Source organism: Mesoplodon bidens (assembly GCF_964165515.1).
Source record: "Mesoplodon bidens genome assembly, chromosome: 19".
NCBI classification, from domain to species: domain Eukaryota; kingdom Metazoa; phylum Chordata; class Mammalia; order Artiodactyla; family Ziphiidae; genus Mesoplodon; species Mesoplodon bidens.
The window spans coordinates 11,962,894-11,988,511 of record NC_138179.1 but is presented as its reverse complement, the minus strand read 5'-3'; the positions used below and the strand labels follow the sequence as shown (position 1 = coordinate 11,988,511).

The following is a 25,618-nucleotide window of genomic DNA, read 5'->3' as shown; positions in this document are numbered from 1 at the left end:
GCAAGACATTGAACTCAGGTTTTCTAACTCAAGTCCAGAGCCCTTCCCCCAGGACAAAGGCTCAAGCCTTGGCTGTGTATTGGAGTCATCTGGGGGAGCTTTTAAGAAATACTGATGCCAAAGAGACATTTCTCTAAAGAAGAAACACGGGTGGCCAACAGGCATATGAAAAAAATGTTCAACATCATTAATCATTAGGGAGATGCAAATCAAAACCACAATGAGACCTCACACCTCACACCTGTCAGGACGGCTATTATAAAAAAAAAAGCAAAAGATAAGTTTTGGCAAGGAGAAATTGGAACCCTTGTGCACTGTTGGTAGGAATGCAAAATGGCGAAGCTGCTGTGGAAAACAGTATCCTCAAAACATTAAAAATAGAACCACTGTGTGATCCAGCAAGCCCACTTCTGAGTATTTATCCAAGAGAGTTGAAATCAGGAACTTGAAGAGATAGTAACCCTCTTATGTTCACAGCAGCTCTATTCGCAATAGCCAAGATGTGGAAAAAACCTAAATGTCCATCAGATGAATGGATAAAGAAAATGCGGTCTCTACACCCAGTGGTGTACTATTCAGCCTTAAAAAGGAAGGAAATTCTGTAACATGTGCCCGCACGGATGAACCTGGAGGACATTACGCTCAGGTGAAATAAGCCGGTCACAGAAAGACAAACGCTGTATGATTCCACTTATAGGAGGTATCTAAAAGAGTCAAGTCCAGGGCTTCCCTGGTGGCGCAGTGGTTGAGAGTCCACCTGCCGATGCAGGGGACACGGGTTCGTGCCCTGGTCTGGGAAGATCCCACATGCCGCGGAGCGGCTGGGCCCGTGAGCCATGGCCGCTGAGCCTGTGTGTCCGGAGCCTGTGGTCCGCAACGGGAGAGGCCACAACAGTGAGAGGCCCGCGTACCGCAAAAAAAAAAAAAAAGAGTCAAGTCCATAGAATCAAAGAGTGGAATGGTGGTTGCCAGGGTCTGGGGAAGAAGGGAGTGGGGAGTTACTAATCTGCAGGCATAAAGTTTCAGTTAAACAAGAGGAAGAAGTTTCTGGGGATCTGCTGTACAACACTGCACCTATGATCAACTACACTGTACTATACATTTAAAATTTTGTTGAGGGTAGATCTCATGTTAAGTGACTCATGTATTCCTACCACAATAAAATTAAAAAAAAAAAAAAAGAGAGAGAGAGAAATCCTGATGCAAACGTGGGTCAACCCTCAATTCCAATCTGGTCTGTCTGGGATGGGGCCCAGGCAGACAGGATGAAAAGGGGCAGCTTGACATGTTGTTGGCTGTGCTTTGCTCTTTGTGGTGATTGATCCTGTGTATTGCGTGTCTCTAGAGATGTTTCCTGTATTGTTATTCTCCCTTCAGAATGAAGGAAACTGAGAGGTTAAGTCCCTTTTACTGGGACACCCAGCTGGTAGTCACTAGCGCCCGTGTTCGTTCTCAGGTCAGCCTGACTGCAAAGTGCATGCTCTAACTGCTGTGCCACACGGCCTCCAAGCAGCGGCCCCTGTGGGGTGTAGACGCGGGTGTCACCTGCCCTTCTATTTCACTGCTCTGTCCCGCAAGCTTTAGGGTCGACAGTATCACATGTGTCCCAGGCTTGTCCACACTGAACTGTCATCATCCAGATGGAGAAAGGGGGCGGCTCGTAGCTCAGCATCAAGGAAGAAGAACAAAGGAGTTTGACCGTGAGGTCGGATGCCTGGGGCGGCGGTGGCCAGCCGCCAGCATCATCATCCCTGGGTCTGTTGGGAGGAGAGGAGTGAGCCATCCTTCAAAGTATTGTGTGTGTGAGCGAAGGTGGGCAAGAGGGGTTGAGCTCAGATCCTCCTAATATGTCCCCAGGCCCTGACATTGAGGGGCTCAGGGGGGCCAGCAAAGCTGGGTGGGTGAAGATGGTTCTAGAAGATGAGCTCACCGAACTGGGGAGTTCCAGAAGGCCCTTTCCCATCATTCTCTTCAAGCTGGGTGCCTGGGGCCCCAGCTGTATCATGGGGGGTGTCCTGGGCTGAAGCAGAGTGTTGGGCCACTGCTGTTACCGCCACTGTCACTGGTGTGGACGACACCTGACCAGTGAGCCCCCTTCCCCCTCTTCCTACAGCTGTTTACTGGTTGGAGAGGGACATGGAGAAAGGAAGGCAGTGGTCAGAGATTGCGGGCCGGGGCGGCGGATCCTGGGCTGGTGAAGCGGGGGTGGGGAGTTGAGAGCGAGAGATTGGAGACCACGCTGGCAGCCTCTGGTCTCTGGATCAGCAGTCCGGACTCCCGCTGCCTCTAGATGCGCTGGGAAATGCTCAGGAATGAAATGACCTTTAAATAACTCTGCTACCGAAAAAGCAAAAACGGTCTCTGTAGAGCAGTCGGCTTGGTTTCTTCATCTATAAATTGGAGAGAGTAATCCTCCCCCCCTTGAATTGTTGAGAGGATTAGATGAGATTAAGTCAGAAAACATCCAGAAAAAGCCCAGCACAGTGTCTGACAGATTTTAAGAACTCAGAAGGGTGTCTTCCTCCCTCTCATCCCCCCCCACACTTTGATGAGAAGGGCTCATGCTCTTGTGGACACGACTTCAATATACTTCAGTCTTAAGAAGCACCCATTGAACAGCCACTCCATGCCGGCAGCTCTGCTTGACTCTCAGGATAAGAAGATAAATAAGAACACCATTGTTCTGTGGAAGTTCACCTTGTAGTGGGAAAGGCTAACGTCTTACAGTCTACTGTGCAGGAGGGCAGAAACACAGGGCGCTTTGGGAGTATTGGGGGGGTGGGGGCCCCCTGGGGGAGTCTCGCTGGGGAACTTACCCCTAATGTGACCCTTGAAGTATAGGTGAGAGTGAAGCACGTAAAGGAAACGAGAGTGTTCCCGTTCAGACGGCAAGATCGTCGTGAGCGGATGACATGGCATTACTGGAACTTAATGTGTCGCCCGGGAGAGGTCAGCAAGGCTGGGTCATGAGGGTCCTTGTGGACCATGCTTAGGAGGAGTGAGGAAGGAAGCCATCAAAGGATGTCACAGGCCAGGCTTTTTGTGTCAAACCTTCATGCTGGTGAATGTGGGTAGAAGAGTTGGGGAGAAGGTCAGGACTGGATCCCAGGAGACCATCAGCACACCAGGAGGGTGGTCCGAACTAAGGAAAAGATGTTGCCCTTGGAGGGAAGGTGGACTCAACAGCCCATTGGGATTGATGGCTTGGGGATGAGTGAAAGATGCTGTGATGGAGAGGGGTGAAGAATGACATTTATATCTGGATAAAAATGTTGATCCAATTTGGATAAATAGGTTTAAACCATAAAACACGATGAGTTTAAAACCAAGAATGTTTTAAACCAAGAAAGGGAAGACATACAAAAGAGCACTAAAATGGTGGGAAGGTTCATTCTGTTTTGGATGTGCTTAGTTTGAGTTCACCGTGTCTTATCCAAGCGGAGATTCCCAGGAGGCAGTTACCTATGAGGTCTGCTGCTCCGGGGAAGATGTCCTGTAAGCCGTCATCCTGCAGCGGGCAGTAGGCACAGACATGCTTAGGCATCTTGCAGGCTGCCCAGAGGGTTTCCTGAAGTGGGAGAGAGGAGGGCTCAAGGGAGAAATGCCTGGGAAGCATATCAGCATTTAAGGCCTGGGCGGAAGTGGATTCCACAAAAGGGAATCCGAGGAACCTGCCAGAGGGGAGCGTCATGGAAGCGGAGAGAGGCAAGAGTTTCAACCAGGTGGAGTGGCGGCGGCGTGCGAGGCTGCTGAGGGCTCCCGCGCGACAGGAGCTGGCGAGGGTCCATCGGACTGCGCAGAGCAGTGTCGGGCGAGTGGTCGTGGTGGTGACGCTAAATTTCACTGGGTTGAGAAACAAACGGGAGGTGAGAAAATCGTAGATTTTCCCCTAGAAGTTGAAATGAGAAAGAGAGGGAGAGGGACAGGTCAGTATAGATAAAGAGTCCGGGGAAGGTATTTTAGAGGCTGGAGACCTAAGCATGTCTGTACCTGCAGAGGAAGGAGGGGTTGGTGGACAGGAGGGGCTGGTGATGCTGAGAGAGGAGAAGTGGCTGGTAGAACACGGTGGAGAGGTGGGAAAGGATGAAACACAGAGCTTGGAGGAAAGATGGGCCCCCGTCAGTGTAGAGGCACCTCCTCTGTGAGGGTAGGTGAGGCTACTGATGCACTTGTGAATGGGATGGGGTAAGAGCAGAAAGAGGAAGGAAATCTCACCTGTGAGCACCTTGTTTTTTCTCAGTGAGGCAGGAGGTGAGGTGGGACAGGGCAGGGAGGGGACTCAAAGACGGTGATGAGGGTCAGGAATACCCTCTGAGGGAAATGGGAGAGAGAAAGCTGACCAAGACGAGCATCAGTGCCGGTACCAGCATCACTTCCTAACAGAAATAATGACCAGCCGAGTTCTAGTGCAAAGAGCCCTGTTCTCTCTGTGCCTCTCTTTTCTCATTCATTCTTTCAACAATCCGATGAGGCAGGTGTGATTAATTTCCTCACGTTACAGAGGAAGAAGATGGTGCTGGGAAAGTGTCCACGTCAGAGACGTTATGTGTAGGGGCGGGCTTCCCGCTGAGACGAGGCTTACTGCAAAGCATACCCTTGTCTTGTCATCTTTGGGCTCGGGGCCACCCAATTGTAGGGACACCCACTCCCAAGATTGTGTTTCGTTTTTGGAATCTATGAAGGTGGAGGGCCCGTTGGGGGGCCGAGGTCGTGAGAGACATGGAGAGGTAGGTCACAGGTGGCTGGGGAGAGGTAGAAGTGGAATAGAGACACTTCTGTATTCTGAGACAGAGTGGAGGCCAAGGTCATACCCAGGTGCAAATGTCCTTCATGATGTTGGGGATAGGCCTGCAGAGCCAGTGATGAGAGGCGTGGAGGGCAAACTGAACTGGGTGAGGTGAGCTTCGAGGGAGGCCGGGCTTTAACAAGGTGATGGTTTAGATGGGGTGGTGGGCGTGGAGGAGAGTTTCAGCATCGCCTTGGGTGGCCTGTGTGTGGGAGAAAGAGCATCCTCCACTTGAGAGGCTGCAGGGGGGCCGTGTTCTAGGGGGAGCCAGGAGGGGGAGGCTCAGTGCTAGAAGAGAGCTTCGTGGCATCTGGGCTGAGGGATTGATTTACATTGATGCCACTGCTCGGCTGGCCCCTCTGGGAGCATCTGCTTTTGGCCAAACCCCGGTGGGACTTCGGAGTCACATAAACTTCGGTCTCAGTCCAAACTTTGTCCCTTCTGAGTTGTGAAGTCTTGGGCTTCAGGATTCCGTGATGCCTGGCAAGTAGTATGGAGCTCAGAATATGTTTGTCCTCTCCCCGGTCCCCCTCCTCTTCTCTCAGCTGCCGGGACCAGGGGGTACAAAGCAGGATTGGAGGGGAAGGGGGCTGGCCTTGGGGAACCCTCTTCTGGCTCTTGGTGGTACGGCTGATGCTCCATCCAGGCTGCAAGGGAGCAGGTTGGCAGCGTTGGAGCCTTCTCCCCACTTGCCAGGTACACTCAGGCCCTGTTTCCCTTCTTTTTCCAGGGGTAGCCTTCTGTGAGCTGCCTGTCATCTCAAAGCCCAGCTTTGAGCCAGGGTGGCAGGATCTCCAACCCTGCCGCCCGCATGGAAGGTGGGAGCTGGGCTCCCAGAAGGTGGCCGTGCCTGCCTGGGATCATGTTGCTGGCCTTGGCCTCTCTGCTCAGCTGCCTGCTCACCTCCGGCCAGGCCAAGGTCTACAGTCACTGTGAGCTGGCCAGAGTGCTGCAGGATTTCGGCTTGGATGGATTCCGGGGATACAGCCTGGCAGACTGTGAGGACTGCACTCCCTCCCTCCCTCCTCCTCCCTCAAGGGCTGTGGCTTTGGGAGCCTCTGTTCTCCTTTGTCAAACAAGGATCCTATGAACTGAGGGGTAGAGAACACCTGGCACTGGGGTGAATACACAGCAGGCAGGCAACAGGCAGCCAAATCAGAATGACCTCTTCATTTTCTCCCCCGCTGGTAAAGTCAGGAGCCAAAGGAAAAGAATGGTTTCCTACCCTACTCTGAATTGTGACCACTAGGATCAGACATTCCCAGTGAAGTTTAGGGCAAGCTGAGCAAAGCAGTAAATACTAAACTTTTCAAGCTGGTGGCAGTTTCGAGAAGCTATGAGATACAGCCACAGCCGGACTCATTTCTTCTCTAGTTCTAGCCCTCTCTCTAGGTTCCCCCTGTGCCTTCCTAATCATGGCTCTAAAGAGCGAGCTCTTGTTCATTCACCCCACAGCATTTCTTGGGTCCTACTATGTGCGGACAGTGAGACCGTGGGAAGATTGCTAGCCTAGGAGTCAGGACGCCTGAGGTCCGGTCCTGACTCTTGCTATTTGGTAGCTCTGTGTGACCTTGAGTAAGTCACTTTGCCCCTCCGAGCTTCGATGGATTCATTTGTCAAGGAGGTGGGAGGGCGTCTGCCCTGACTGCCTGGAAAGAGGAGTTGAGGCTCGGAGGAGGTGACGTGTGCAGTCTGCCCCATGAGCCCTCTGGTCTGGATTGGCCTCCGTCATCCGACCCGCAGGCCTGTGTCTCCGCCCTGTGCAGGGGTCTGTCTTGCTTACTTCGCAAGTGGCTTCAACACAGCTGCCGTGGACCATGAAGCCGATGGAAGTACCAACAGCGGCACCTTCCAGATCAACAGCCGGAAATGGTGCAAAAATCTCAACCCCAATGTCCCAAACATGTGCCAGATGTACTGCTCCGGTAGGCTGGGCCTGGGCCCCGGGCTGGCTGGGGCCGAGCTCGGCACTGGCCATTGCTTCTTCCCCAGCCTTGTGTGTTCCTCCTGCCTTATGTTTGAGTGGGGACCCCTGCTGCCTGCTGGGTCTACCAAGGAGGGCGGGATGGGGTGAGTGATGAGGATGGGTCCTCCGTGAATCTGATTTGGGGTCCCAGAGGGAACACTGTCCTGAGAGCTATGGGAAGGGAGGTGGGGATGGCTTCTGATGGGGGGACGTGATCGGGTAAGCCCTGTGCTTCCAGGGCGGTCGAGGGACAGGGTTGAATTTAGGATGGAGGAGGGTGTGTACATGTGTGAGAAAGACAGAGAGATAGAGACAGACTCTGGCTGGCCAGCTCCGCCCCCTGCTCCTTCATCGTGTTTCTCTCTGCCTCCCTCCCCAGACTTGTTGAATCCTAATCTCAAGGATACTGTTATCTGTGCCATGAAGATAACTCAAGATCCCCAGGGTCTGGGCACCTGGTAAGTAATGTAGGTTGGAGCCCCCTGCAAGGTGATGTGGCTAGGACCACAGTAGGGAACTAACCTTCTCTGAGCGTCCTCCTTATCCCAGGCACCATTCCATGGCCTCACAATCTAATCCGCACGGCCACTTTCGGGGGCGGAGCTCACTACCACTGATGTATTTACAGACAACGCACTGAATTTTAGGGAGGAGAAGCAAGTCACTGGAGGTCACAGAGCCAAGCCTGGCTCTTCCAAGATCCGCCTATGTCGGGATGCCTGCCTACAAGTTCATTAGACCAGGGTCTAGGAACTTCGTTTGTTTCTTAACTGTGGCATCATTGTCTAGTACAACAGATCAAAGAAGTGCCCTGCTTGAAGCATGGGGGTGGTGCTCTGGAGCCGCACCATCAGCCTTCCCTTTACTCACCTCCTTCCCACAAGATGGCCTTTGGAGCCATCCTCACAGGCAAGGGAGTTGGATGAGCATCCGATGGGGCATTGGACTATATCTTTGGAGCCCCTGAAGCAGCAGGCCTACAGCTTCCCAGCCTCTTCCGATGGGAGCTTCTCTACATAGAGTCTCCAACCTCCCTTTACTCCCCTATCTGGATAGCAGCAGGGGACAGAATGTGGGGAAGGTCAAATCCCTCCAGGTGGCCAGAGTACCAGAACTCAGGGCAGATGCGAGTGACGAAGCTGGTGGGGTAATTAGGAAAGTATCAAATGTCAGTCCATGAGCAGAAGGAAGCGAGACGGACTAGAGGCAGGGGGGCTAGTTGGGAAGCCTTTGCAGGAGTCTAAGTGAGAGACAGAAGGTGTGGACTCAGACAGTTGTGTAGGTGATGGACAGGAGAGGGGTGAGGGGTGAGGGGCTGTGGAGGAGGAACAGGGACACGTGATACATGGCCAGTGAGCGAGAGGAGGAGGTGAAAAGGACCATGAACATAGAGAAGGTCCAAGGTGGGCCTTGACAATGGCCACAGCTTTGGAGATGTGTTGATTTGAGAACAGTTGAAGCCCCAGGAGCTGAATCTGGAATGAGGCGGGCTCAGCAGGATAGAATGCACATCTGTGAAATCAGGAAGGGTGAATGCAGGCTCAGGTAGGAATCCAAGGGCTTGAGACCTTGGGGGCACTACCCTGAGATGGAAGAAACAGGTTATTTTGGGTTAAATCAAAGAACAGCTCTCTTGTATGCTGGGAGTAAATTTGTGGCATGTATAACCACTGAGAGGTGGCTGAGGCTAATAGGAAGTGGTCCTAGAATGTAGGAAGGGTGCTGTTTTTACCCTCCACATGCACACCTGAGAACTCAGCTGTGCCAGGCTCTGTGCTGGGTGCTGGGCTTCAGGCGTGGCCAAGACCCAGTTCTTTGCCCTCAAGGGTCTCAGTCTAATGGAAGAGAGGAACAGGCCAGTCAACCCCTCTCACCCTCCTTGCCATTGGGCTCTCTGACATTGACATCATAGAGGACCCTAGTTATCCAAGTTTGGAACCCCTGGGAACTTGGGACCCCCAGGATCCCAGGATCTTGCTTAACTTCCTCAAGATGCTAGTATGACACTGGAACAAGGTAATGGTCCTAAAAGAGCCTATAAACTATAGTTACCAGCAACTGAAAGATCCAGGTTGGTAGCCAAGGAGAATTGGGTGTAGGTGCATTTCTGTCATTTACAAGCTGTGGACCTTGGGCAAGTAATTTTGCATCTTAGTCTCAGCTTTTCATTTGGAATATAGGGAACATAATATCTGCCCAATCTCCCTTATAGGGCTGCTGCGGCAGGGGTGGTGGTGGCAGATAAATGGGTGATGGGTGTGGCAGTGCTATGTAAACTGTAAAGGGCTGTACACATGTACGGTGGCATCACTGTCTGCAGAAACAGCATGGTGTAGGAAGCGAGCATTGAATTGGGGCTCTGGACCCCAGTCTTTGCCACTGACTTCTGGGTGAACTTGAGCAAGTTACTCTGTTATCTCCGTTGGTAAAATATGGAGGCTAGACAGGTAACTTTTTAAGGGCCATTCGCTCTTTCTTTTATTTTTTTACTTCTTTTAGGGGGCTCTTTGCTAGTTAACACAGCTGACTTGTCTCTCTTCCCCTTGCTAGCTAGCTCTTTCCTCACCTCACTTCTGGTTTAGAGCCCACGCCTCCATCCTGTTCTTCTCTGAGCAAAGACTGAAGACTGCAGCTGATCTGGTCTCTCCTCTTCCCCATCTTCCATCCTCAGGGAGGTCTGGAGGCATCACTGCCAGGGCAAGGACCTCAGTGAATGGGTGGATGGCTGTGAATTGTAGGATTCTCTCTGGATGGACAGGCCATGCATAGCAGCTTGGGAGATGTGGTTTGGTTCCTGACCCAGGCCTGGGGAGACAAGCCAACTAATAAAGTATAGTTTAATATAAGTGTGGTTCTCAGCTATCACTGTGTGTCCAGGTGGCGTGTTGGAGCCAGAAGCATCTCAGGGTTTCCTCACTATCTGCATGGGCTGGGGTTCAGCTGGACTCCAAAAAGCCTACCACGGGAGGTTTGCCTCCGTTCCTGGAGGCCTGGAGAAAGGGGGTGTCAGTGCCTGTGTTGCCCACACCTGGCAGAGTTTCCTACATGAACCTCTTTTTTTTTTTCTTTTTTTGTTGGGGGTAGGAGTTTATTAATTAATTGATTTATTTTTGCTGTGTTGGGTCTTCGTTTCTGCGCGAGGGCTTTCTCCAGTTGTGGCAAGTGGGGGCCACTCTTCATCACGGTGCGTGGGCCTCTCACTATCGTGGCCTCTCTTGTTGCGGAGCACAGGCTCCAGACGCGCAGGCTCAGTAGTTGTGGCTCACGGGCCTAGTTGCTCCGCGGCATGTGGGATCCTCCCAGACCAGGGCTTGAACCCGTGTCCCCTGCATTAGCAGGCAGATTCTCAACCACTGCGCCACCAGGCAAGCCCTAAATGAACCTCTTGAATATATGCTTGATGCGTGAACGATGCATCCTGAATGAATGGTAGGCACTCAGCTAACGTTTGTAGAACTAGTGAATGCATGGGCCCCGATACCTTCTTTCAACATAGCAACAGTTCATTCAACAGTAGCTGTCAGGCCCCAGGCTTCTCTCTAGATGGAACCACAGCCCTTCCCGAGCTCTCTCCCTCTCAGGGGGACCGCTCTGGCTGCTTCTCATCCAAGTCCCACTCACCTCGCACTTGGCCATATCTTGGAGCAGTGGGGGATTTGGCATAATTCGGGAAGAGCTGGCTTAATGGGGTTTCTCCTTTATCCTGGCTGCCCGACCTTGGCAAGGTCACTCCACCTCTCACGGGCAAACTCCTCATGGACAAGAGGTGCTAATAAAGGCCAGCTTGCAATATCGTATCGATATCAATTACATAATACAGAGCAGGGAGGCACCTGGTACAGGGCATGGCACAGAGTTGGGGGGAGGACTTAAGAAACACTGGTCTCTTGTCTGGTTTCCCTGAGCTCTGGGGGTCCCAAGTCCCAGCCCACCTAGTGGGCACACGTCCTGCCTGTCCTGGTGACCAGGGCTTCCTTGGGAGGTCTGCACCAATGTCCTTGTCACTGTTTGCTGAGAATGAGGAAGAGGAGAGGAGAAGGTGTGGGAAGAAAGAGCAGAAGAGGCATGGGGATGGTTTGGATAAAGTGGCAGAAATTTCTATGGGAGGTGGGGAGAATTAAGTGAAGTTCTGGCACTTTTTAAAGTCCAAGTCACTAATAAGGACCCACTGTATAGCACAGGGAACTCTACTCAATACTCTGTAATGACCTATATGGGTAAAGAATCCCCCCCCACAAAGTAGATATATGTATAACTGATTCACTTTGCTGTACACCTGAAACTAACACAACATTGTAAATCAACTATATTCCAATTAAACATGTTAAAAAAAGAAAAGGAAAAAATAAGTCCTAGTCACCTCATTCTTGGATGAGTTTGGCTCCAGGAGACTGATTGGAAATGGACTTTATCTTTTGTGCTATGTGTGGGGTGAATGCCCCAGGGGATAATTAGCTTGCTAAGGTGCTGTTCCTTCTCTACCTGCAAGTACAGGGGAGGGGGCCAGAGGCTCCTGGCAGCTGAGTGAGGCTCTGCAGTGTGCTTCTCTTGGGCTGAGGTCCCCGTGCTCTGCCTGTAAGATCCATACCCTCAGCTGCATGTGGCTGGCTTTTTCCACTCTGAACACTGGCCTGAAGCTTTTAGAGTGGAAAACTATGGGAAACTGGCCCAATCAGATGGGATCCAGCACTCATCGGACACCTCTATTGCAAACTGAGCACAAGCCTCTACTCTATGTGGCCAGGAATCCTTCTGACACTTCAATGGCAGCCACTCTTGATGGAGTTGGTGTGTAGGATAGGACTTCATCGTCTCCGAACTGCCACGTGTCAGGCATCTCACCAGCACTTTCCATGGTTTATCTCACCACCCTCGCAGCATCCCCAGGGGGTTAGAGATGGTCATCCCCATTTTTCAGGAGAAAACTGAGCCCCAGGCAAGTTCTAGAACTTGCCCAAGGTAACACAGTTGGTGGAACTGTGATTCGGATGGGGCTGTTGAACTCCAAAGGCTGTGCTTTGTCCTCAGCATGTCCCAACCTCCATAGCTGGACCAGCCCTTGGACTCTCAGTTGGCTGGACCCCTGGGGTGGGAAGGCACAGTGGATGGAGGGCAATGGAGAGACAGCCCAGTTCTATCCAGCAAGCATCTGTCCTTCCTCAGACACTTCACGTTCTCCTCTGTCTCCAAGCCTCTGCTCAGGTATCTCCTCTGCAGACCTGCCTCCCTGGCAACTTCCACCCACCTCTCAAGGCTTCTCAAGACAGAACCTACTAATGCCTCAGACCGGCAGACAGCCCTGGTGCCTCTTCTCCAATGAGTGTGTGTGCCAGATGCATCTCCGCTTTACGTCTCTCTGCTCAGGTTCTTGTGTGCGTGTCTGTCGCCTACCTCTGCCTCTGCCTAGACTCTGAGCTCTGAGACTGAGTCCTCTTGATAGATGAGCCTCGCAGAAAATGCTCATGGAGTGAGGAAGTCCGGATGGAGACCCCCAGCTGGTGCTGGGAAGTCTTCCAGCTGTTTCTTGTCCATCCTCCCTGTAAGGCAGGTTGAACTGAGGATGCTTTGGTGCCCTCCCATCACGTTCTCTTGGGCTTATTTTAACTTGGATAGAATTCCTCTTGAAAAGAAGCCACAAAGTCTGAATTACACTAAAGACAAACAGCCCATGATGGTGCTAAGTTAGCCAAATGAGCCACTGCCTTCGGAAGCAGGTGGTGTGGAGAGTAGTTTTAAGGAATCAAGACATCCAAATTCCCCCTGCCAAGGCATCACTCATGGCCATTATCACGGGGTGTTTTTTTTAAAAACAAAAAGCACTATTACAGCCTTGCTCAAAAACAAATGAGATGGGGCTTCCCTGGTGGCACAGTGGTTGAGAGTCCGCCTGCTGATGCAGGGGACACGGGTTCGTGCCCCGGTCCGGGAAGATCCCACATGCCGTGGAGCGGCTGGGCCCGTGAGCCATGGCCGCTGAGCCTGCGCGTCCGGAGCCTGTACTCCGCAACGGGAGAGGCCACAACAGTGAGAGGCCCGCGTACCGAAACAAACACACAAACAAACAAAAAAACAAATGAGATGTCAACAGGGGTGCGTGTCTAGGGGCTCAAAGGCATACAGAGACCACACGCATGCGTTTCCTGCATGCAGTGGACGCAGTGGTCACATTCCTGAAGAATCAGGCCACAGGGATGTTTGTAGAGCGATGCTACAGTTGCTTTCTATGTATGCAGGTCTCCTCGGCCCTCGTAATCACCACGTGCATAAAGTAATGCCAGAGGTTCTCTGTTCATACTGATTTTCTGCTCGTTCATTCATTTTGTCCTCTGTGAGAACTTGCTGGCACACAAGCTGCAGCAGGTGCCAAAGGTTTAAAAAATTATAGGAGAAAAAACTTGACATTGATCAAACCCAATCTATCCTTTTTGTTGCCTATAAATTGAAAAATGGCAGTCAGAATATCATTTAGGGGAAGAAATGTGGTTGCTCTAGTGGCACTCTCCTCCTGCAGTTCTTCTGGGGGAATATTTAGCACTTTCTAGACCAGGGGTGCAACCCTAGGGGAACACAGATGGGCTTCTGGGGTCCATAACCCTCCTAAAATTGTATGCAAAATTTTATGTACATCTATGGGGACATGTGCATTTTTTTTTTTCTGGGGAGAGAGTTCATAGTTTTCATCTTATTTTTAATCCAAGCAAGATTTAGAATCAATGTTTTACAGGAAGAAAAAAGGAAAGAAGAAAAGATAGAAAGTATTCACCTCGGCTGGTTTAATCCTCATAATTACCCTGACACCTAGGTATCATTTTCTCCGTTATACAGATGGGAAACAGAGGCTCCGAGCAGTAAACGGAATATTTGCTTGGATACCTGACACCCATTCTCAATTTAGACTCACAGACCATTAGAGTTGGGATGCACCAAAGGGATTGTCCATTTCCCACCCCTCCCCTCTTAACTGAGGCCCAGAGAAGTGAAATACATTTTCCAAAGTTATATGGTTAGTTTACAGCAGAAACAGGTTAGAAATTCAATCCTTTGACTCTGTCCAAAGCTTTTGCCAGCTATTGCTTTATTCTTACAAACCCAGTAAGCGTAGGTTTCATTGACTGTTAAATCGAATTAGTAAGACACCCTCCCCTTTCCACCCATCCTCAGGCTGGGCTGGTTCCCACTGACCTGTTTCATGGTCCCCAGGGACCTTGTGGTCCCCAAACACACTCAGCCTATGAGCCTTAGGAATACACAGATGCATGCGCAAAATGATTCTACGTGCTAGGAATCCCAGAGCAATTAGGTAGGTGCATCAACCCTTGGCTTGGGAAATACGGTCCTAGACCCTTGGAGAGCAGAGGAAGGAGCTTGAAAGACTTCAGCCGTGATACAGCCCTCAACCTGCTGTCCTGGCCCTCCATCCTTCGGCACCTGCCTGCCTCTCCGTGGTCACTGTGGACACTTGCCCCTTTCCTTTCTTTGCTTGGCTCCCCTGGACTTAGGTGCAGTCCCAGGACTGTGCCTCTCCTCCAGCACTCCCCCATCCCACCCCACCTCCTGGCTCTGCATATGCTGCTCTATCGCTCTCCTTCCACTGCAAAATTCAGATCCGTCTCTCAGGGTCATCTGTTTACTTGTCAGTGTCCCCTGCTCAGATGATAAATTCCTTGAGGGCAAGTGCCCGGCGCTCAATAGACCATCAATAAATGGAGAACCCGTGTTCTTCACGTGTCTCCCCTTCCCGCATTGCCCTGCTCCCCTCCGAGCTATGCCAAGAAGCTTGTTCTAGGCAGCGCGGGGTCTGCCCTGGCTGTGGGTGGACCGGGGCTGGCAGCCCACACCCCCGGAGAAGTAAACTCTTTGCTTCTCTGTAACGGGGGAGCTTTCTGGAGGCGCTTTCTGGAGGCCTCTTGCCTCTGCTCCGAGTTTAGGTCTCAGAATCAAATTGAAATCTCTGAGCTTGTGGAGGAGGAGGTCCCAGGTTCTTCCTGTGTCTCAGGCTCAGGCTGGCTGAGCTGAGCTTCACCTGAGGGAACTGTTACCACGAAGATCACACCTGTGGGCGGGGCCTGCTCTGCCTTCCTCCCTCCCAGCTCATCAAGAACCTAGCCAGAGATGCTCTGTGGACCCTTGATCACTAGGTGTATTCCTAGTTGAGACTGTTACGAAAATAGCTCCCAGCTGGAGAGAGGAAAATAACCCGGACCTCTCTCCGCCCAGAACAACAAGAAAAAACAGCATTTAAGCAGCAGCTGGCTCAGTCCCTGGCAAGGCTACTCACAGAAATGCTTATTCCTTTCGCCTAACTGCAGCAGACTCCACCGATTCTGAGATTATGTGCCATTATTTGGTTGATTGATCAATTGATTGGTTGACGTGACACTTTGAGGTCACTGATGATTCATCCTTGTGCATTGTTGGGCTTGTGCTCAGTCCAAACTCGTGGCCATCATGTCATCATTTGGGTGACTCTTGAAAATGTGACAATTCCCAGGTCTTCTCTACCAAACCTCTCCAGTAAAGAAATCATTTCTCCACTAAAAGAATGATTGCACACAAGGCTACTCATTTGAAATAATGCTACTAAAAAATACCACGACTCCCAAGAACTTAGGCTTACAACTATGTCTTTGCTCAACAACTGGTTAATTATAATCAGTAGCTGGTGATTGATTTATTCTCTCGAATTTCCTGTCTTTTCTTCTTTAAACAGGTTCAGTTTGTAGACCTGCTCCCTGATGAACAAAGCCAGAATCCCCAAATCAGAAGGGCCACATACAGAAGCCTGAAGCAATCCAAACCTGTTAGGATAGTCTTCACTCCATCCCAAATTGATCTGATGTATTTGTTTGTTTGTTTGTTTGTTTCAAAGGAAGCCAGGAATCCAATGAAGCAGTTCAAATTGCAATTTAAGGTACATATTTAAGTATGAAACTGTTAAATGGAACGAGGCAGAAGCATCCAACAGACTCCCAACTCACGGAATAGACATTTAATTTGGATTCTATCCCTGATGGGAGCAGTCTGAAGACATTTTCTGTTCTTCTACATCCTATAGTCTAGGCACCAGAAGGACACTTTCCAGCCTGACGTAATGAGGAGTGAACTTCTCTCAGGAGAAAGAGTTCCATGCCTTGGCAAACTCTGGAAAAATGATCACTCTCAGTCCTTCTTGCTTGAAGGGGGCCTGCAGATGGAATTGTGAGCCTGGGAGCTTGGGAGTGTAGTTTGGGCACTGCTGCTAACTCACCGTGTGATGCTAGGCAAGTCTCTTCCCTCCCTTTTTGGGTCCGCTCATTTCGAAAATGAGGGTAAGTAGGTTATGTGGTCCAAAGGGCTCTTGGTAGGCAGAATAATGACCCCCCAAAAGGTCCATGTCCCAAGGCCTGGAACCTGTGAATGTGTTGCTTTACATGGCAAAAGAGACTTTGAAGATGTGATTAGTTAATAACCTTGAATTAGGAGGGTTACCCTGGATTATTGGCTGCACCTAATCTAATCTAGCCTAATCTAATCTAATCTAATTAATCTAATCGAGTCCTTTAAAAATGGAAGAGGCGGGCTTCCCTGGTGGCGCAGTGGTTGAGAGTCCGCCTGCCGATGCAGGGGACACGGGTTTGTGTCCCGGTCTGGGAAGGTCCCACATGCTGCGGAGCGGCTGGGCCCGTGAGCCATGGCTGCTGAGCCTGCGCGTCCGGAGCCTGTGCGTCCGGAGCCTGTGCTCCGCAACAGGAGAGGCCACAACAGTGAGAGGCCCGGGTACTGCAAAAAAAAAAAAAAAAAAAGGAAGAGGCAAGCAGGAGAGGATCTGAGTTGGAGGGAGGTGTGACTACAGGAGAAGGTCATGGCCTTTGTGCTGTAAGGACTCAACCCATCATTCCTGTCTTTGAAAGAGGAAGAGGCCACAAGCCAAGGAACGTGGGAAGCCTGTAGAAGGTGGAAAAGGTGAGGAAACGGTTTCTCCTCTAGAGGCTCCAGAAAGGAAGGCAGCCCTGCTGACACCTAGATTTTAAACCAGTGAGACCCATGTCTGATTCTTGGCCTCCTGAACTGTAAGATAATACATCTGTGTTGTTTTAAGCCACTAAGTTTGTCATTTTGTTACAGCAGAGATAGAACACGAAAACAAGGACACTTCCAGAAGCTGTGCACCCTGTTTCTAAAAATTAAAACCCAGCTTTGCTAACAGCCCTGAGAGGATGTGTGGGAGGAGACATCAGAGGGATGCTCTGTCCTAGCTGCCTCTTGGAGCCTGGTGACTGCAAGCTCCTGGCCCTGGCTTGGTGTGTGTGGCTGGTGTGACTTGTCCCACTGGCAGGGGGAGTAGTACGGTCATAGCACCTCGAGTCTGAAGGGGCCTCTGGAGATCATCTGTGAAGACACAGGTAAGGTATTATCTTCATACTCAGATGGAGGGAACTGAGCCCAGAGAGGTGCATGATCTCATCCATCAATTCCTTGTGGTAGGAGAAAGAGAGAGAGAGATTGGATAGTGAAGCAGGGACCAGACTGCCGGGTCTAGCCAGTGCTTTCTGTGCACTTGTGCATGAGGAGGGAGGTACAAACCATATTAGGTCTTTCTTCGTGGCTCTGGGGATAACTTTGAGTTGGGAGTGGTGGGGGGAAGTAAGGGGAAGTAAAAGATGAGACCACAGGAACTGGTCCTGCGGAATTAGCAAGATGCTGTGAGGACGAGGATTCTGCAGAACAGGAAGCTCTCTCTTGCCACAGGGGGGGCTTGAAAGGGCAGGCTGCATCCCCAGCAGAGGGCACCTCCCCCCGCCCACATGGACATGCTCTCAGGAGTCACGGGGAGCAAAGCAGAAGCAGGTCAGTTTGAGGGGGTGAGGAGGTGGGCTGCAGAGAGGGCTGGGGAAGGCAGGAGTGTGGGAGGGGGCCATGCTGGGGCAGGGGTCCAGCCTGAATTCACTGGCCGGGTCAGGAGGAGCCAGGACAGAGGACAGACGAGCAGAGGGATGGGAAGGCCTCCTCTAAGGTCTGCAGGTCTGCACAGCGTGCTGTGCCTCCCTGTCTGCATGCCACGTGCCTGTGGTCCAGCGCAGTGTCATTCAGACCTTGGGCTGTGACCCATTCGTGGGGTGGGGAAGCCATTTACAATGTTGTGATCAATAGCATTAAAGATGTGGGATAGAATAGAATAGAATACAGAGTGTACGTGTTTTGTAAAGGTAAATAATGCATAAAATATGTCATCTAATTATCTACCTATCTATCATCTATCTATCTATATCTATCTATCATCTATCTATCTATATCTATCTATCATCTATCTATCATCTATCTATCATCTATCTATCTATCTATATCATTTATCTATCTGTCTATCCATCTAGCTACCTATTCGTCCTGTGGTTGTTGACCTGGAGATCTGGCTCTTTCCTAAAGTCTTGGGGAGAAAGAGTGTGGGGGAAGGGCAGAGACGACTCAGCCATTTCCACAAGACCAGCTTTTAATATGACTGTGATTGGAAGCACAAATAAATAAATGCCAGAGAAAATGGAAAAACCAAACCAAACCTCAGAACATCAAAACCCAAATTCAGAAAAGGAAATGAAACAGATCTCCAACAGACAGACAAACAAACAAAAAAAGCCCCCCAAAGAAACAGAATCAGACTGTACAAGCCGCGTCACAGGGAGAGCAGAATGACGTGGGCACCGCGGATGAGTCCCCGGGGCCGCTGTGGAGGCCAGGGGGTGGCCCTGATCACCCTGTGGGCCGGCTTGGGGAGGTGGGGGAGGGCTTTGTGGGCAGGTTAAGAACCTTCACAAACTACACAAGGACCGGACATATCGAGTTCTGCGGTTTCCCTCTTGATCGTGCAGGTGTGATTCCAGCGTGGCCTCGTGGTGACTTTGGGGCTGGAACCTGGTCCCCCTGCACAGCTGCAGAGGGACTGCTGGAAACCGCACGGAGGAGGGTCAAGTACAGAGACAGACGTGGAGGCGGTGCCGTGAGGACTCAGAGCATGCAGTTGCTTTTTACATCTGGCAGTGAGGTGTGATGGCAGGTTGGTTCTCGGACAGTTCCAGAGCGTGACTCACTTCTCCTAAGAGGGACGGGTGCGCGGCAGCAAGGCCTGAGGACGCGTCGTGCCAGACGAGGCTGGAGCGAGGTTTTGACAGAGAGTTTGCTATGTGTGCACAGGGGGCTCTTGCTTCTTTCTGTCGGTCGGCAGGGGCCATCCCACCTGAGCCTGCCGTCCCCTGTTCTGGTCCTGGGCCTCAAGGTCTGTCTGGGGGGTGCCGGGGGGTCGGAGGGCTGTCAGCAGGCAATCTCCTCCAAGGTCCCCAGGGCTGTCTGCAGGGGCACGTTCACACTGTGGCTGATGTTTTCGGAGTGGTTTGGCATCGGGTCGCAAGTGCTCTGGTGGGAAGGGGAAAGTGGACGTTGATGCTCATTCAGCAAAAGTTCATCACGATGCCCCCGGGCAGCCCAGCCCAGGCCCTGGGAACCACGCTGCCCACTGTGGGCTCTCCCGGGGCACAGCTGCTCCGCCCCAGACATCTCACACGCTGGCTTGCCATCTTGGAGCATGAGGCTGAAGGGGCCTCATTGCCTTTAGAATCCTCTCCATTCTCCACCTAGGCACACCCCCCCTCACACCCGCAGAGTGGGGATGGGGCTTAGTGACTGGTTTGACCTTCTCTCTAGCAGTCCCCTGATGTGTCACCTGAAGCTACATCTGAGTGGTGTGTAGCTTTGGAGCTTGGATGGCCCATCCTACCCTCGCCCTTGGGGCCTCTGTTGGGTCAGCCTCGGCTGGAGGAGGGGTGGCCTGTGGCCAAGCCTGGGGCAGGGGGGTGCCAATCGCTGAGGCCAAGCAGTGGAGGACCCCAGCCAGAACCCTGACCCCTGATCACAGCTGCCCGAAGGACCTTTAGGTTAGGCTGGCCCCAGGGAAGAGTTGTCTTGGGCCCCTGAGCAGGGTGGGGCTGAGATAGCTTTGAGTTTTCCAGGTGATTCCCAGGCTGCGGAGGGCTGGAGGCTGGGAGGGATGGGAGCAGAATTCTGTGCCAAGAATGCAGGGGGGAGATCTGATGAGGATGAGGCTCGGGGAGGGGGAGGGAGCCTGTATTTGCTCAGCGCTCATTATAAACTAGGCAAAGCTCATGGCTTTACAGGCCTGGCCTCACTTAATCTGAATGGCACCCCCTGAAGCCCCAGTGACTTAGCAGATGATCAGAAAGGGAAGTAACGAGCCCCCAGATACACACGGCTGGGAAGCGGGGACCTGGGATCCAGGCAGGTAGCTGAGTCCAGAGCCTGGCCTCCTTCCACACTGCCCTCTCCTCAACAGAAGCTGTCTTCTGTTCAAGCAGAGGCTGTAGGGACCCGAGAGAATCAAAGTGAGATTTTTAGCCTGGGAGGTGGGTAGAGAAATAGTGTCTGGAACAGACGTGGGAGCCCAAACAGGAGGAGGGGCCTGGGATCCATCTGGCATGTTATGATTTTAAGGGGGCAAGTGGCCACTGAATGGGTGGTCTCTTGGGGCCGGGGTGCTGACTTGGGGAAAGCCAGCGATACCTGCAACCTTCAGTGGAGACCGGGGTCCAGGAGCAGACTGAGTTAGGGAAGAAGGATGAGCAGCATAAGAGGTGCTGCCCCCCTCTGGCTCGAGGAATGAGAGGCAGAGTAGGACAGTGGTTAGGGAGGCTTTGTGCCCAGCTCTGACACTCACCTGCAGTGTAAGCTTGGTCTCTGAGCCACAACGGCCTCATGCACAGAATGCAGATAAAAACAGACCTTCCTCTAGGGTGACGGTCGGGTTGAAATGACGTGGCGCTCTTAAGGCACTTAGCACAGTGCCTGACACGTACCAGGCATACAATGGTTAGCAGTTCTAATGGGTATTATTGCCACTACCAAATTCACAGGGCCGCACACCCTATGTCCCCTTCAAAATGGGTAGAGTACCAGGGACATCCCTGCTTGTATTCTGCCACGCCGCAGAATAAGGGAGTGGACCTACGCAGAGCCTCTCCGGTTCTCCCAAGGCATGAGAAGAGGGGCGTGGCCTCTGGCCTGGGAGAAGCTGGATTGGTCCAGGCAGAAGCATCTCCTGGTCTCCGCTGCATCCACGGCTTACTTCTGGGCTCTGGGGTGAGTCTCAGAGAGAGGCTCAAGGCTCAGTGGGAGTGTCCTTGGATTTGGGAGCTGCAGAGTGTCACGAGCCACAGAAAGGTGTGCAACGAAGCACGGCCCGCCCTCCGGCCCCCGCATCTGGGTTAACACGGCCTGTATGTGCCAGAGGAACTAACCAACCTGCAAACCCCGGGCTGCCCTTACCACATTCTCATCGTGGCTCCCTTCCTCGTCTTCTTTGCCAAGCAGGTCTAATAGCTTCTCTTTGATCAGCTGCAAGAAAGGCAGGAAGTGGGTGGTCAGGCCAGAAGAACGGAGCCAAGGTAGAGAGAGAGAGAGAGACCTCCCTCCACGTGGCTGGGCTGGGACCCCTCCCCAATCTTTGGGCTGAGATGGGATTTTGGAGCAGGTGCTAGAGCTTGGAGGGGGTCACGGGAGGGCCTGGTCTCCCAGTATGGCTGGTCCCTTGTCTGTCCTGGGGGACAGAATTACTCATCACTTTCGAGGCCTGACAACTCCACAGTTCACAAGATCGGGATACACTTGAGTTCTTAACATTTTATTCTTAGCAAGAAAGGGTAATTACTAAATATGTTCCCTGGTGCGATTCAATTTCTGTGATTTTGTATATCTTTTCACAAAAATGAGTCAACAAGGCAGAATGAAATCTGGCCATGGGACCCGGTTTGGGAACAAGGTCACCATGCTGAGAGGCAGGATGTGGCACTCTAGAGGCCCCTGGTCACCGCTGCCCGCCGGCTCCCCGCAGTGACTACCAGCGGCCTTTGGCCATCACCAGCCCCCCTCTGGGATGCAGGCCACTGCTTTGCAGACCCCGTTTGCTAGGCTGAGACTCAGGTGGTCCTGGGGACGGTGTTGGGCCTGGACTTCCCTGAGGGCTTCTGGAGTCCCTGGAGCCATCCCGGGGCTGGGGGGAGGGAGGCTGACGTGCACCCGGAGCGCTCAGTGACTGAAGCCACTGTTTGTTGTGTGAGAAGCTTTCAGAGGCTTTGTCCAGCTGCCTCCTGAGGGTGACAGCTCCCGGACTGTTCGTGGCCAGGAGCGGCAGGGGTGCCCTTGCTCTCTGCCTGCTCAGGACTGATGAGCCCTGCAGGCGTGCTCCTTCCCGAAACCTGCCTGGACCACGGAAGGCGTTGCTCGGGTGATGGGCCACCAGGAGGGCAGGGGTGTGTGTGTGTGTGTGTGTGCATGAGGTGTGCGTGTGGTGTATGTGTGAGCAGTGTGTGTGAGCACAGTATAACTGTGTGTGATATATGTGTGTGGAGTGTGTGGTGTATGTGTGTGCAGGTGTCGCGTGTGAGTGTGGTACAAGTGTGTGTGATGCGTGTGAGTGGTGTGTGTGTGTGCGTGTGGTGTGAGTCTGGTGTACCTGTGTATTTGTGAGTAGTACGTGAGTGTGGTATACGTGTGTGTGATATATGTGTGTGCATGTCGTATGTGAGTGTGGTGTAACTGTGCGTGATGTGTGTGTATGGCACGTGTGAGTGGTGTATGTGGAGTGCGTGTGATATATGTGTGTGCATATGTGGTGTGTGAGTGTGGCATGCGGTGTGAGTGTGAGGGTGCAGACACACCCATGTCTGAAGCCCCCTGGCAGCGGGAGGGGCTCAGGGCTGTGGCCTCAGCACAGTTTCATCCTCTGCTTCTCATCCCTTCTGCTCCCTCCCCGTGAGTGCAGACAGCCCTGAGGACAGGCCTGTGGCTTCTGTCTCTCTTACATCCATCCCTCCCCCAGTGCCTAGGAGGTGGTGATAGACAATATCCATGGACAGGGACGGGGAGGCGGCCCTGGGGGAAGAGAGGCCGTGCTCTCCCTCCAGCCACGCTTTGGTTCTGGACGTCGGGGCAGGATGAGGGCACCAGGTCCTTCCCCCACGAGCGATCCCAAATCTTACCTCATAAATATAATCAAAGAGCTCTAGTATTGTAAGGATACTAGCACCAATAAACAATCCCATCTGACCACCAATATCACCTGGGGAGAGAGAGAGAGAAGACAAAGACTTGGCTTTCCCGACAGCGCTTCCGGAAGGGGCGAACAGACTGAGAACTCGGACACCAGGTTTTCTGAATGGGTTCCCCTTCCCGGGGGGCCTGGGCCTGGGAGCTGGGAGGCCAGGCCCTTGACGCGTCCCTCCCTCACGGCACAGCTCTGAGAGCTGGTGGGTTTGGTTTTCAGCACGCATGGGGACGGGAACTAACCTGGATGCTTTCGGGGGGGCCTGGAATAGACCTCGTGGGCTGACAGGCTTGTTCATTTCCTTTTAGTACCACACTGGTGGGGCTCAGGTTTGGCTCTGGGCTGGGAACAGACGAGGTGCGTGTGGTCCCTGGCCTGGGCGAGGACACAGTCTAGCTTGAGACGTGTGTCAGGTGCCCTGAGTGGGGGTCTCGGGAGCAGTAACACAAGAGACACCCCCCAATCATGACATGGGCTTTGGAGCCACCTTGGGGCCCCTCTCACCCTTGGGATAAGGCCGTAGGAAGCATCTCCCTGTCTCCCCACCTAAAAGTAAATGTTCAGTTTGGTCTCTTTCTAGAGTAGAGGTCCTTGCCCTGGATGTTGGGCCCCACCGACCAAAGTCTTTCTAGACTGGTCTTCGGATCCCCCTGCATCAGACTCTTGGGATACTTGTAATCAGTGTAGATGCCTGCACCTACCTAGGCCTACACAATCAGAATCTCTGGGGTTGGGGTCTGGAGGTCAGGATTTTAAAGTGCCCGGGTGGGTCTCTGGCCCACCAAAGTTTGAGAATGGCTCTCCTGTGGGAGCTTCCAGTGGTTGGAGACCCCCTGAATTGAATGCCATCCACTGTGTGTGCACCTGGGCATTTGCAGAGGGAGAGTCCGTATTTCAGAAGTTATTATCAGATTCTCAAGGGGGTTCTGATCCCCCCCTAAAGCCCCAAGCTCTTCGTTCCGGAGGCAGTGTGCTAGAGCCGGGGGCTCTGAGGTTGTGAGTTTGGAGGGGGGCCACCAGCTCGCTGTGCGGCTTTGATAAGCCCTGACCTTCTCAGGAGCTTTGCCTTCCGGGGACATTTGGTGGTGGAGGTGGTCGTGGGGGCGGTGGTGGTCGGAGGAGATGAACTGTGAAGTCCTTTCCAGCTGTGACCTCTAAGACTGGCAGCCGCTGGGCTGGGCTGGGGAGAGCGGGTGCTGTTGGGGGTGAATGTACCGGCCTCCTGGAGAGTCCAGGCTGCCCTCTTGGTCTGAGAACTTTCGGATGCCCACTCCTCCCCTGATCGTGGCTGGAGGAGCCCAACCAACCCATCCCCAAGCCGTGACGACGGGGAGGCGGCCCTTCCTGGGGGGACCTGGTTTGGGGCTCAACGTTGCCCCCCCTTCACTCCTCTCCTGCCCCCCGCCCCCTCTAATATCCTCCATGGAGGCTTATCGGGGAGTGTGCACGATGCATGTGCACGTCAGGAGTGGGGTGTGTCTGTGCGCGTGTGAGCGGTGTGGCGGAGCATGGGGTATGGGCCTGGGTGCGCCGTGCGCGAACGCGCGTGGGATAGGCGGTAACCTGACCGCCGACAGCTTTACACAGGCGGCAAGCCGCGTCTAGGGTAGCTACACGCGCGCGTCCAAATGTGGCTTTGTGGGAGTGGGCACGGTGTGTCTGAGTGAGCCTGTGTGAGCGTGTGCAGGGGTGAGCACGTGAGTGTGTGTTCACCGCGGGAGGCGTGCGCTGTGTGCGGCAGGGGGAGGGGAGGGACGGGCCCGATTGGGTGCCGTGGCTCACGATTTGCGAGTGGCACTTGCTGTCCTCACGGGAGGTACAGATGGCAGCATGATTTTCACGGTGGGCTGTTCTGGGTGGGAACAAGATGCTGGGAAAACGCTCTCTCATATCTGTTGCAGGGACTGGCTACCTCTCCTGACAGATTCGGGGCTCAGGTCTTCGTCGCTGCGTGCGCGCGCGCGCGTGTGTGTGTGTGTGTGTGTGTGTGTCTGAGCGTGACTGTGAGCCTATGTAGGGCAGGGGACGGAAGGGGAAGAGGCATGTCCTTGATCTTCTTTAGAAAATAAAGGTGGCCGGAGCAGGGCTCTATCACCAGCTCAGGGCATGAGGCCCTTTGGCCACAACAATCTCCAATGCCCAGGTGATGACCACCTTAGCCCAGCGGGCACCCCACTGTGGCCCAGTTCACCAGCCTCCCGGGAGAGGAACAGACACACTCAGACGGTGCCGCAGGGTAGGCCCTGGGTCCTTGGCATGGTGTCTGTCCAGGTGCCAGAAACTACTATTTATGGACCTCCTGTGGGCTGGGGCTTTTCCACATTTAACCATCACAGCAAACTCACAAAGTGAGTTTTTTTTTTTTTTTTTTTTTAATGCGGTACGTGGGCCTCTCACTGTTGTGGCCTCTCCCGTTGCAGAGCACAGGCTCCGGACGCGCAGGCTCAGCGGCCATGGCTCACGGGCCCAGCCACTCCGTGGCATGTGGGATCTTCCCAGACCGGGGCACGAACCCGCGTCCCCTGCATCGGCAGGTGGACTCTCAACCACTGCGCCACCAGGGAAGCCCCATAAAGTGAGTTTTATTAGACCCATTTTACAGATGAGAAACCTGAGGCTCAGTGAAGCCACCTGCCCACGTTCTCCCAGTTGGTGTGCAGCGGCCAGTGGCTTGCTCTCCCCTTGTACTTCCAGGTAGAAGGTGTATGCCTCCCTGCCCTCACCCAGGATGCTATTCTCACCTGATTCAGTTCACAGAGACAAGAGCTATTTTTCCTCGAAG

General features: G+C 52.9%; 2 protein-coding genes across 3 annotated transcripts in view; one reads left to right on the top strand and one right to left on the bottom strand.

Annotated features, from left to right (window-relative positions):
* The first annotated feature begins 5,582 nt into the window (after positions 1–5,582).
* On the top strand, positions 5,583–10,066 carry SPACA3 (sperm acrosome associated 3). Its single transcript, XM_081218940.1, has 4 exons — positions 5,583–5,784; positions 6,553–6,711; positions 7,132–7,210; positions 9,424–10,066. The coding sequence occupies exons 1-4, from the start codon at positions 5,598–5,600 to the stop codon at positions 9,488–9,490; spliced, it is 492 nt and encodes a 163-aa protein (XP_081075066.1). The 5' UTR covers positions 5,583–5,597; the 3' UTR covers positions 9,491–10,066.
* Positions 10,067–18,201: 8,135 nt separating this feature from the next.
* Positions 18,202–25,618, bottom strand: part of ASIC2 (acid sensing ion channel subunit 2) — a gene marked incomplete at its 5' end in the record, with an annotated part of 988,380 nt that continues 980,963 nt past the window's right edge. For both annotated transcript variants that reach the window (XM_081218213.1, XM_081218212.1), the window contains 3 exons: positions 18,202–19,136; positions 21,060–21,128; positions 22,772–22,851. In XM_081218213.1, coding sequence (XP_081074339.1) covers positions 19,035–19,136; positions 21,060–21,128; positions 22,772–22,851 — 251 coding nt within the window. In that variant the 3' untranslated portion in view covers positions 18,202–19,034. The remainder of the gene's footprint in view (positions 19,137–21,059; positions 21,129–22,771; positions 22,852–25,618) is intronic.